Raw genomic sequence first — 13,216 nt, 5'->3', positions numbered from 1 at the left:
GAACCGAGTAACTTTGTTATCATTAATTTTCAAATTATCGTTGTTCAGTGATATGTTTTATAATGTCGTGTTTTATTTTTGAACTTAAAAATTTTCCATTTTCTATTTCTACAGCATGGTTGACTGTAATAGGTTAACTCGTGATTTATAATGATATAAAATGACTATCGCTTTATTTAGTATTTGCTGTTTTTAAAACTTTTACATGAATTAAATCTGTGCCACTTTTTAAATCTGTTCCAATTACCAATCTATACTTCCAAACTGTTAATTGTAACATATAATTAACAGCGTTGTTTAATTAACGCAAAATTCTGGATTAGTGTCGCTGAAAGGCATCCGCGTGTGGGCCGCATATCGCACGGTAGGTATAACTACATTATCAACGCTCTAGAAATTTCCAAACTCAAAATATTTGGACTCCGACGTGTGACCCAGTTACTGCGACGCATTAAAACAATATTAGCACTAAAGTTTTATGATAATACATTCTCCTAGCGATTGTTTGCGACTAGTGGTTCTTATTCAGTAAGTAGCACAGAGATAAATTGAATTTTACAAACTGTACCTAGTTTTGCCTTGGTTTTAATCGTTAGTGTCTAATTTGTTAATGCTAATGTTTATTTTAGACAAGCCTAGTGTTATCATTATTTTGAAACGATCATGGTGACCTGAGAATCTCATAAAATAATAATTGAAATAGACATCATGATTATGACAAGATTGTTTATTATAGCATTTTCTTATAATGGCTTTTTATCTTACCAATTAACAAATTCCGTAAAAAATTTAAATTCCCAGTGAGATCCATCGAAATGCCTGATTTTGGCAGTTCTTTTTTTATAAGCGGCAAAAACTTTTCAACTTTTCAAGTTTTTGGGGTGAAGGGGACCGTTGCTGACAAAGACCCTTCTATTTCTTGTAAGAATTAAGAAAGAGTTCGTTAATTTTGCTTAAGCAATTTTATATTCTTTTAGCTCTTTGTTATGAATACATAATTTTACTATTGTGAGAACCCTCGATTGTTAGTTAGTGATGAGCGAGAAATTTTAGAGCAGACAACACTACTATCATAAATGGCAAAAATAATAGAACGTTTTGCATCCTGACGAAGCATGTCCAAGTATCATAAAAACAACATATCAGTAAAATAAATTCGTATAAATTTATACTCAAGAAAGAGAAGACTTCAATTTGCGATTCGACTTACTAATCAATATTAAAACTTATATTGCCAACATGATGAGCGCTGATATGTAGCTGATGGCTTCAACCTCTACACAGACAATCAAATCAATTACTGGATTGGTTTTCTTATAATCGATATCGAAACGGCCGGCCTTGGTTCGAATTCCGGGACAGTTAGCGTTACCGGTATCTATATTGCTGTCTTGTTACCGTTCCGCTGAAATTAGCCTTGGATATACGCGTGATTCTTGTAACGGTTCACCTGACGGCAATTGCATCTTCCATTGATTGTAAATTCGTTTTGAATTTTGCAATAGTTATCGGAAACCGACTGAGCCGCTTTGCGGTCACCAGCTCGATTGAGATCCCGTCGGAATTATAAATTGTAATTGATTATATTAGTTATATTTTACGAGTATCACTAACGGTATATTTTACGTCTTCAGTGTACCATTTGACCTATCAAACAGATTCTCATGAAACGAACCCCAGTTTAGTATTATTGAGGAATCCGAGATGGTTCCTGTTCATCCACTTTATAGCGTGATAAATGACTCCCTTTATTGCCCCTATACAGACTATAAAAATAAAAGGGACAATTTTCTGTGAGTGGCATTTAAATGAATTTAATATTTTTGTTCCGCTAGGCATCGATTGCAATTGTCAATGTAAATTTAAAATGACGTGACTCAATGCAATAATTATAACGTTCTTTATTAAAATTGTTAAGGATTCTAAAAAACTTGCACAAAATAATGAGAAATAACAAATATTACATTCAGTTATATGCTGAGTTGTTTTAAAAACTATTCCTGTCCATTATTGCACCAATAATAGCATTTAAAAACATTTGGTTAACCAAACCTCTTCAAAGTTTCCACGACCCCTCGTAAACTATTTCATCTTTTATCGCTTGTCATTTATATCAAATCTAATTAGATTCCTTCTTCTACATCATATATTTAATAAATATTTACATATTAAGTTGCAGATGTAAGTAATTTACAGGTTTATAATATGTAATCATAGAATTTTAATGTTATCACATTCATAGTAATTTCACATACATGTTGTATAAAATACATACAATAACGTATCAGAATTTCAAAATACTCTACGAGCATATTATGGCGAGAAAGGCTTTACCGACAATGTATGTTTATAAGCGTATTAAACATTAATAAACTACGGTTTTCCAATATCACAGAGGAAAAGAGAAATCGGTATTAATAAAGCTTCATTTTTATGAGAGAGAAAGAGAAGTAAGTGTATCGTAAATATTCAGCTAATATCAGGTTGAACAAAATCCGCCATGAAAATAGAATTAAATCCATTAAATGTAAACAAATTGCATTGTCAATAAACTAAATTCGAAGTAATGCGACAGCATTATTCGGTTGTTCGTTCTATTTCAGAACTTACGGCCTAGGAATACGATTGATTTTCGTTTGTTAAGTGAATACGGTCGGTCGGTGCAAAACGAATTCCTTGCGTACGCGCAGAATTCTCTTTTAAAGTGGAATGCGTGTCTATTACGGTAAGGTGGCGGAGATGCCGTCAGAATGGAAAATTGGCAACGGGATCGTTCTGAAGTATATAGCATTACTAAAGTGACTGCTTAAACTTACTATAAATAATTTATGTACCCGCCCAAAGAATGGTCAAGAGCAGGTGTACCATGAAGATGGGTCGGTAATATATTAGCAAAAACTTAATAGTTATGTTTAGTGATAAGGTCTAGCTCTCCGTGATATCAGCATAGTATGTTTAAATGTTATACAGATGTTATACTATTCAAAAATGTTCACATGTTTTTTCCTTGTAATATTAGGTACAATATTACTATGTGTCTTATTATAATTTATAACTAAACATAGTTTTTATGGGAATAATCAAAAATCTGCTTATCAGTTTCTTTCAGCCAACTAGTAGACTTTGCGCAATCACATGAACGTTACATATAAAAACTTTATTTACGTGTTATCTGAAACCCAATTAGCTTGATACGCAACGGAAGGCAACGGACCATATGTTTCTTGTAGATCTAATTAAATCCTAGCCTCCTTCTGAGTGCGTTTCGTGAAATAACATTCCATTGGTCAAATTAATTAATGGTACAGTCACGACTGACTGCAAATCTTAGCACCCGACTCCATCCGAATTAATAAGCTGCGCTGAATGCCAGATTTCTGGGTTACACTCAAATAGCATAGCAAATTTCTTAAGTTCTTTAAGTTATTTTTTTTTATATGCAACACGCTAGGCATTACGGTATATGCAATTCGTTTTACGACCCAGATTACCTTCGAGAAACGATTAAGAGATGATTTAAACATTTTCATTCATTCAAATTTTTGCATAACGCAACAAAGTATGTTTGCGAATAGTTTAATCTTATGTCTTTTCCCAGTGTAGTATATTTCTTTGAATCAAAAAAGTAAAATGTCAAATTCAAAAGCTGACAAAGGAAATGATAATAGAGCGTGTACACGTACAACTCTCTCCGTATCAAAACTAATTCGACCAAAAAGTTGAGCGGAGCTGAGCGAAAGAAAATGTATCTATAGAATCGTAGTTACGCTTAATCAATTCGCAACGAAAATTACTCGGTGTCGAGATTATCTGCAGACGCGATGGAATGCATCTAGACAGTCGGCGAATATCAAGCGGCGGACGAAGGATGTTTCGATGAAACGTTTAAATATTTAGCAAGGTGCATAAAAAGTGCATCGGCGACGCCATTTTGAATGCCCGTATTTTTAGGTTGGACGAGAATAAACGAACTGTGTCGTCGCTTTATATCACCTTTGTACGTTAGCGGAAGAATATGCCTCATGATATAATGGTCTTTAGTCTAGACGCTGTATTCGGAATATTCGTGACTCGCGGGCCGCTACGGTTTTGGACGTGAATAAATATCCGCGATGACAGATAGAGTAAAATACAGTCGCAATTTATCTGAGAATGGAGCTGATGTTTGCGGTAGTCGCTAGATTGTTGCTGTCTAGCTGCATATCGTTGATGCTTCATTGTATGGCTCTTTTTGACTTGTTTGTATTTTCACGTGCAGAATTATGGTATGATACGAGAGTATCATTTAAATATATTCCACATGCTACTTAGGCTTATTAATAATAATCATACAACGCATTTAATTATTATCTCATTTAATTGTATATAATAGCTTTTCATTATGCAGTTCTAGACACGGGTTATTCTTAATTAAAAAAAGTATTTAAATAGATTCTTCAAAGACACGATGCGACAGCTTCCAAGTCCTTTGTCTCCTAAATTCGAGTCAGCATTCGCATAATTGCCTGCTTTCGAGTGGCTCATTCAACGTTCCAAGGATCTCGAAGTTATTTCAATCGACTCAGTCATCTTCACCGCAAAACGTGAATTGGCCGTTAAGAAAAACTTACGAATTTGCTTTGCCTCACGTTGCTGTTACATCAATAAAACCTGTGTGGGGAAAGGTGAACTTTGATGTGTTAAATTAGGAAACTTGTGGGTTTATAGGCGTCATTATTTACATTCTTTTTGATGTTTCATTATCTCTTAATATTAGTTTTTTGTCCAGATTAATCCAACATTGTAACAATATTACACTAATGTTTAAATCGAACTGTCTCTTTCACAATAGCCTCGGTTCTACGTCTGTTCTAGTCTTCGTCTATTCAACGTTTGACAGCAAATCTGCGTATCCACAAAATACATATTCGAATCAGAGATCGCGTTAAAGCTAAAACGATAAAAATGTATTGTCAGTTGCCATAGGTTCCGACCCGCGCACCGTGAGAGCGTTATCAGCGATCACGACCCGATGCCCGTTAGTCGGCCGTTCGAGACTTATCTCATTGTATCGGACCTTTCTTGTGTTGAATGAATTGCACATTGTTATATGGGGATGTAGAAACATTGAAGTGATGTAGCGAATCTCGTGGTCTATTGAAGAAAAATGTTTTTATTTTCGATTGTTTTGGTCTTGATGAGTTGTCCCATCGATAATGGGTTTTCGAGTTCTTACATATCTTAATAAAACGAATGTTAAAATACATATAATTATGTTTTCGCTTGATGTTTATGACTTTCCTATGTGATGGTGAAGTGACAGGCAAGCTGTTATGGTAAATTTAAAGTCGTATAAAGACGCCTAAACGTCTTTGTACGAAGAAAATATTAATTTTTACATTATAGCTGCTTCATAGCAAGTTTTTTTTTTTTTGTAGGCACTCCAGTTGAAAACTAAGATTATAGAAATAGGATTGGCTTTAGGGGTTAACGAACTGTTTATCTCTTCTTGATGAAATGTTTATATAGTGATTGACATAAATCTTATTATCTGGCTTATATAAAATTTCGAATGACTGACGTTTACATTGAGAAGGGCACTATTTAGTGATATAAATTTATCTATACACCACGTTCTTTTTCTGTGAACGTAAATCTGTCCTGACAACAATGAACCTTCTAGGGAAGCGCGCTCCATCCTAGGTCTCATCTTAGCCTTTTCAGCATGGGAGATCGTGGCTAAGCTTGTCACTTTTGTTCGTAAAAGCAAATTATCATAAACTAAAACAATTTATGAGCGATAAATTTTTTGACTAAGGTAGGTATCAAAGAGAATCGGAATGAACTGAACTATGGGTTTTTATTTAAAAAAAATAACATTAAATAAGATATAATTCAAATAATAAATCTTAACGTGACAGCATATGTTTAACTCAATCACACAAAAAGACTGAACAGATGTGTATGAAGTTTCTAGAAAATTTCATGAATTAGAATTCGAATGCCGGTAGAGAATGCTTTAGAAATACGTATTTTCTTTCCGACCCTCCATACAGGCGAGGCCAAAGACCGAAACTAGATGAAATGAATATTACTAAAAGTAAAGACTTGATTTTTGGTTTGTTTGTTAATTTAACCCAAATACTCCGAGTATCTTATATTATTTATTTATCCCTTGTCAACTCGCAGGGAGCCGGGCTAAACGGCTAGTATACTGTAATTCAATATCCAATCATAAATTGTATCGATAAAAGTCACAACACCCTTATTCAATTTATCATAATAGATAATAATGGCGATCAACCACAGAGACCTCCCACTTTGGGCTATAAATCAGGGATAGTATTAAAATAAATAATTGATAACACTATCTTGCAAGAAATAGTTCCACGGACAATAGATCACAAATATAGATTCCTTATTTATTACGTTTTTGTTAGCATGTTTTCTATTTTGGATGAATGTCTGATTCTTATGTACCCTCAGGTTCATGGAAATGCCTCTGTCTTAATAGAAAAATCAGTGTTCCGAACTAGAGAATTATGCAAAAATTAAATGAATTGTTCTATACGTTGGCGCACATTCTTAACATTCCTGTCCTATAATTGTAAAGTTTGACGATATTGTTTACCAACCAACCTGTAGTGGGAACAAAACTGGGCTGATGATGACGATCGTTTTGTCATAACGTTACTTATTTTCTTTTCTCGCTTCTTTCGCTTGCTTGTTACAATCGGAGTACATGTGTGATGCAAGCGCGCACGCCGGCACCGAGCGTGCCAATTGTCACCGTGAATTATTGATAGGCAGGTACATGAACGTGTCAGGCTCTTCGAATTTGGCAAATGTAAAGCTAGGGTGTGTGAAGAGGCTGTAGGGTTAATATCATACATGTTTGTCTTCATCTGGCCTCCTGTGGAAGTTCAGGCTATAATCCACCACGCTGGCCAAGTTCGGGTCGATAGACGTCACATGTCTTTGAACTTTTTGTTTCCTGGACATGTCGGTTTCCTGTTTTCCTTCACCCTTATCGGAGCAGTGGTGAAGTCATCCACATGCGGAGATAAATTGAAAAATCTATTTATTTACTGCACGCTCGCCTGGTATAGAACCCTAGATTTATAAATTTTTAAGTCCAAGTTCCTCAACACTGACTTTTTGACTGGACCTAGGGTGTAATGTTGCATTTTGAGGCACGTATTTGGCAGGTAAGCTAATTGTGTATGAAGAGACTTTTGGGTGTGAAAATAAACTGTACAATTTAATTAAAAACATAATACTGTCAATGAAATAAAAACAATTGGCATGATGCTAAATTATTGCAGGCGGATGCCATGAGTGATAAGAAACGTTGTCTTATCGCTGACGCAGCCCGCCGACGATATCTCGCTAAAAATAGCACTTGATTACTTTTAAAGTCAGTTTGCGGGTTCATTAAAGTTTAGTTCATTTATTTTGTTAAAATCAAAATCAAAATTTGTTAAGTTTATATGCAGTATGAGTTTATATAGTACATATGTTTATTTTCTAGAAAAAAAAATTGAATACTTCGTGTTGTAAATAATATAAAATCTGTTTTATAGTCTATATATTAAATGTAAAATAAAACCCAAGAAAATTATATTCAAATCTTAGAGAGAAAATTCATTGCCAAAATTGGTACGACGCCATTTCTGTTAAGATTACGCAATCATTTTAGGTATTATACAGACATTAAAATATTTTTCATATTAACATACTCGCACTCAGACATTTTGAAATACGTAATATAACATTTATTTAAAAATTTATGTATTCTTATGATATAAAATAGAAGATTTTGTTTAATTTTATTTTTTTGATCGCGCTAATATAAGGAACTAGTGGAACAATATATAAAATATATAATTAGTTTAGCAGTTCAATATGTTATTTATATGTTATACGTGAGTTCAATTGTAATATTACGTTTAAACAATAAAAATTGGCGTGACAATGCTAATGAGAGTGTCAGCCGCAGACGCCAGAGTATTTGTTTCCCTGTTTATGCATTAAGTACATACTCAAGTGCCTATATCATAAAGTGAAATGTCGCGAAGTGCATTGTATATAGCATGTTTTGGATTGGCTCCAACGGCTAGCTGACCGATATCGCTCTTTGTGCATCGAAAACAAACTGATAAATTTTGCTTTATTTATATCCTGATGCATGGTTATTATTCAACAGCAAAATATCTCTGTAGCGAGATTGCGGGATGGACGTGAGAAAATACATTTGTATGATAGGTTTATTGTTGTATAAGTTGTATAGTTTTGTATATTACTATGTTATAGAATGCGTTTCTTTTATGCACGTTTCTTTCAGATTTGAAATGTCGATATGCCTTATTATATTCTGCCTTTAATGGTATAAACTTTAATGGTACTCCGATTATGGTATTTCGTTATTTCTGTACAAAGAAAATGCGTTGTGGCGTGTCTTTAGCATGCAAATTAAAGTTGATGTTGCGTTGCTTTGTCTCCACAATATTACATGTATGACTTCTGCTAACAGCTTATTTCTGAAAAATTGCATTTTGTTTTGAGTCGTCGGTTCTTTTCTATCGTACATTTTACTTTAAATAAAATGTTGCCATTGAGAAAATATTTCGGTTGAATGGGTGGAGCAACAAAGCGTCAGGTGCAATGTACCGATTGTTTTGGGGCTTTGCGGCGGCGGGGACGTTTCGCCAGTTGAGACTTATCGCCTACAAATATAACTACATAGTACATATACATAGAACTAGCAGCTTTTTTTATACAAACTGAATGAGTTTGGTTGTCGAAACGCTTATGCCAGAATGTGTCAAAAAAAAAATATTCTCATCTGTGCTTGTCAAATTTAAAATTGTGACGTTCTCAAATTTGTATTTCTTTTATTTTTATTAAACTTTAATCAGGAAATTTATTTAATATTCTTCGTGTATAGCATATTATCTCTTATCTTAATACATACGTAATTATAATGAGATTTACCTGAAATCAAATACGATAGGAGTTCATGTAATTGGGTTTATGAAATAAATGAGATACGTCACAGATAATAAAATTGGTTTGAATAGAATCTGTAAAGAATAATATTATCAGATTTTGCTTGCCGTTACAGCCATTAACATATTGGCGGTTAATCTATTTTGTTTTATATAAATTTCTACCATTCTGGATGATAATAAATACCTTTAAAATATGTTAAATCCTTGAAACTGTCAAGTATTCTCTTACATGCACTACTCATTCGGACAGGACTCTGAAGTGAGTAGTTATCATATATTTTTCCCCTCGAAGAAATATATCAGAAAGGCACAACACATGTAAAATTCATCTATCCAATGGTATAGGACATGGGATTCGACTCAAACACGCAATATCCATTAGTTATACAGAACTCTGTAGGCTTGCTTTATATCTACTCAAAACGGGAAACGAGGAAAAATAGAAAGTAAAATAGAAAGGAGGAGAGTGAAGACTTTATTATAATAATAAACAATAGTATTTTACCTTACTTTTATCTTTTCACTTACTAGCGACCCGCTCCGGCTGTGCCCGTTGTACATATTATAAAGGGTTCACATCTCAGAATCATTAATTATTATATAAGACTTATACTCGTAGGTAAATTGTTCACTGGAACTCGATAAAAAAAAGTCGTTTCGTTCTCCCATGGATTCCGAATCGGCAACACATCCCTTGCAGTTACGCGGAGCTAGATAAAAAGATTTGCTCTAAGATAAGCACTGGATCTTACGGTAAACAGGATTGCTATCTTATCGCCGGCATGCCAGCGACGCCATCGTTCTATTTTTATAGCCCATTTTATTGAGTTTGTTTTATGCAACTATGTGTGTTACGTATGTGTTGGCTGCAGGCCTGCACGTGAATTTGAGATGGATTTCTGTAGAAACTGTGTAAATACAGATAAAGGAAAATGTCGTTAACGGAAAAAAGTGAAATTTCAGTTTTTTTGATCTTGAAATGTGGGAAGATACTCTTTGTGTATAATAAACCTAAACCTAAACTGCTAAACCGATTAACATGAAATTTGGTACAAAGGTAGTTTGAAACCCGAAAATGGATAAAGGATAGTTTTCATCCCGGATATCCCATACGAACAGGAACTATGCGGCTAACTCGCCGGGAGTTTCTTTCTTTTCCTTTGACTACGCGAGCGAAAACCTAGTGACCATATAAAGTAGAGTAATTACATCCATTTAGCTTTTAATATACGCATTACATTATCTCGAGTGTATTCTCAGCTAACTACAGTCTAGACGATTGTTATTAATTGCACTTATCAGTAAAAAATCTATTAGATTGCTGAGAGGAAATATCGTATCGCTTTTTACTACTGGGTCGGGTCAAGTAGACTTTTTGTACTTGTATATACGAGAGGCATGTCCACACTATAAGCGTTTGTATGTTGACGCTTTTCTAAACGGCGCGTAGTGGGTATAAACTACAAGTATATCATATTAATGTTGTTTTTTAGAATGTGTCAGTTTTTGCTTTTATAATTTAAGTCGAGTAGTTTCGGTATAAAAAAAAACTACGTAAAAACGCGTAACGTAAAGTCAATAGATATCCCTATAGCATGTTTTGATAACTATTTACTAACGTTGTCTCACAAGCCACTGAAGTATGTTTGGGTAATGGAATATATTTGCATATGGTTATATCGTTTATTGGTCGTGGCATTTAGCGGCGTTTCGACGAATGCGTGGGTGTTGGGTGCTGTTAATGTTTCTTACAATGATTTTAATACTATATTTGACGATAGATTGTCGAGGTCATTCACCTGTCTTTACACAGAATGCTCCTCCATGACTACATGTTGTTGTTGTTGAATTACGACGCTCAATTTCTTTTTTGTACAAAAAAATCGCCGATGGAGGGAGATTCTACTCCAGATTCTAGGATAAGATCAAACGTCATAAAATTTTCTATAAAATACAAAAAGAATCACGCCCATCGGTTGAGAACTCGATCGAAACAAAAAAAATGTTCTTTGATTAATCCACTATGCCTTTTATCGTTAACTTTTAAATCAACATATTTCTCAAAGTATTTTTGAAATATTTTTATCGGCAGCTGTTGTTATGTGGGTGTATGTGATGGATGTCTATAAAATTAGGGATTTATTAATTCTTCAAACAACCTTATAAACAAAACTAAACTAAACCTATAAAATAATAATTAACAAACTCCATTACCGCCCACATGTCAATCATATATAACATAGATATCATTTCTTTATAGAATGCAATTGGATTAATTGAAGCGTTCATTATTGGCCCCTTATTATTGTCAATTAGCACATGAGATTTATGTCTGATAGATAGCACGTGAAGCGCGCTTATCGCGACACTTGAATTTAGAGAACTTGCCATATTGGCGCAGTTCTCATATTGTATTTGTATTTGTATCGAAATACTAATGAATGTGAATAACAAACAACTAAATATGAATTATACTTATACAGAATGAGAGTAAGATACATGCCTCATATCTTGTCTAGTAAATTATTTTAAAAAGTATGTCATGAGAAATGTAATAAATTTTCGCCATTAATAAATCGCACTCTGATGAATTTTCTACTGGATTCCTAGTTTTACTGTTCCTCGTTAACTACTGGGATGTTGCCAAACTAAATAGTTATTTCTACTTATATTATTAATACGGAACCAAATCTGTCTGTCTCTTCTTCACACCTAAACCGCTTAACCGATTTCGATGAAATTTGGTACAGAGATAGTTTGAGACTCGATATGTCCTATACATAGGTTAGATTTAGAAATCGCATTGGATCTTTTCGAGAACCTCAGATCTCTATTTTTTTTTTCCTTTGACCACGCGGCCATACCCACGGGCGGAAAACTAGTTATGTATACGATTTAAGAAATAATTTCAGTTAACATAGTCTATTTGAATTTAGTTTCTGTCGGTATTTTATCTTCGGTTATAATATAGAGCATTTCGTGCAACACTAGAAATCTAAGAGTAGATTCCGACCACGTCACGACCTACATGTATTCAATAAAGCAATGTTTACGATCATTTCTGGCCTATTAATTTACGTTTTTTTAATTAATCAGAATGAAAATTACTTTTTTAGCACAATTATATTATCTACATTGTGATATCCCGCTTGGCTGAGTATCGGATTGTGAGCTTTAGCGATTACGAAATAAATCACTTATTCGTATATCACTCGTTAGCCCGTCGAATTAGCATTGGCGTTAAATGTTACGTTTGTTTACATAATAACATTTTAGTTAATAAGCGCTTATTTTAATTTTACTATTATGTAAATTACGTAAACTTCGTATAGATCATAGACGATAGATAGGTTTCAAAAAACGATTTATTTTCTATTGTCAATTCTATCTCTAGAGTATTCAGCATTACTCTCGTTTTATTAATTTATCATTAAATGTCAATGTTTGTCAAGTAAATACCCTGTGGTGTCGGTACACACCCAGTTATTTATTTGATAAATTTCGATATATTTGTACCTATATATTACAAAGTAATGCGCACAATGGTACTACATATTAATTGATTTAAAAAAAAAGCCTTGAATAAAAAGCAATTAAAATCAGAACATTCTAGAACAGCATGATTGAAATAAAACGCAAAGCGTTTTGATTAATTGATTAACTTGAATGTTCAACCTGTGTTAGAAGAAGAGCAGCGATTAGCATTAGCGACTATTGCATTATTATCACAGTTATTAACCTAGTTATTTTCTTAAGCATTTATTAGTAATTAACGAAATTTTATTATAGATATTATTGTTGTTTTGTAATTTTTTATATGTTTAAAAACAAAATATTATGCAAGTATGTAGTTGCAATTGACCCGATTTTACAAAACAGGTTCACGAAGGACACCCGAAATATATTTATCTATATAGGAATGTATGGGAAATATAGCTGAAAATAAATTATACGGCTGTAAGACCATACCATTAACTGTTTATTATTCTGCTTGTAGAAGCGGTATTTAGAATCTGAACGAAAAGAAGCCTTTTCAGAAATTAACACAACATTTTATTATAAATTACAGGTGACACACAAGACGTCCGGCAAAGTGATGGTGCTGAAGATGAACCAACAGCGGGCGAACCGGCCCAACATGCTGCGGGAAGTTCAACTGATGAACAAACTGAAACATCCTAATATTTTAGGGTAAGCATTGCGGGCTAACATCGTAAAATATGTAT

General features: G+C 33.7%; 1 protein-coding gene across 1 annotated transcript in view; it reads left to right on the top strand.

Moving 5' to 3' along the window:
• The window catches only part of LOC119831566 (mitogen-activated protein kinase kinase kinase 7), an 85,323-nt gene that overhangs the window by 57,663 nt on the left and 14,444 nt on the right, over positions 1-13,216 (top strand). The window contains exon 2 of the mRNA XM_038354973.1: positions 13,060-13,181. Coding sequence (XP_038210901.1) covers positions 13,060-13,181 — 122 coding nt within the window. The remainder of the gene's footprint in view (positions 1-13,059; positions 13,182-13,216) is intronic.

Source organism: Zerene cesonia, chromosome 13 (assembly GCF_012273895.1).
Source record: "Zerene cesonia ecotype Mississippi chromosome 13, Zerene_cesonia_1.1, whole genome shotgun sequence".
NCBI lineage: Eukaryota > Metazoa > Arthropoda > Insecta > Lepidoptera > Pieridae > Zerene > Zerene cesonia.
The sequence above is the reverse complement of the archived record's forward strand: the minus strand, read 5'-3'. Positions and strand labels throughout refer to the sequence as shown.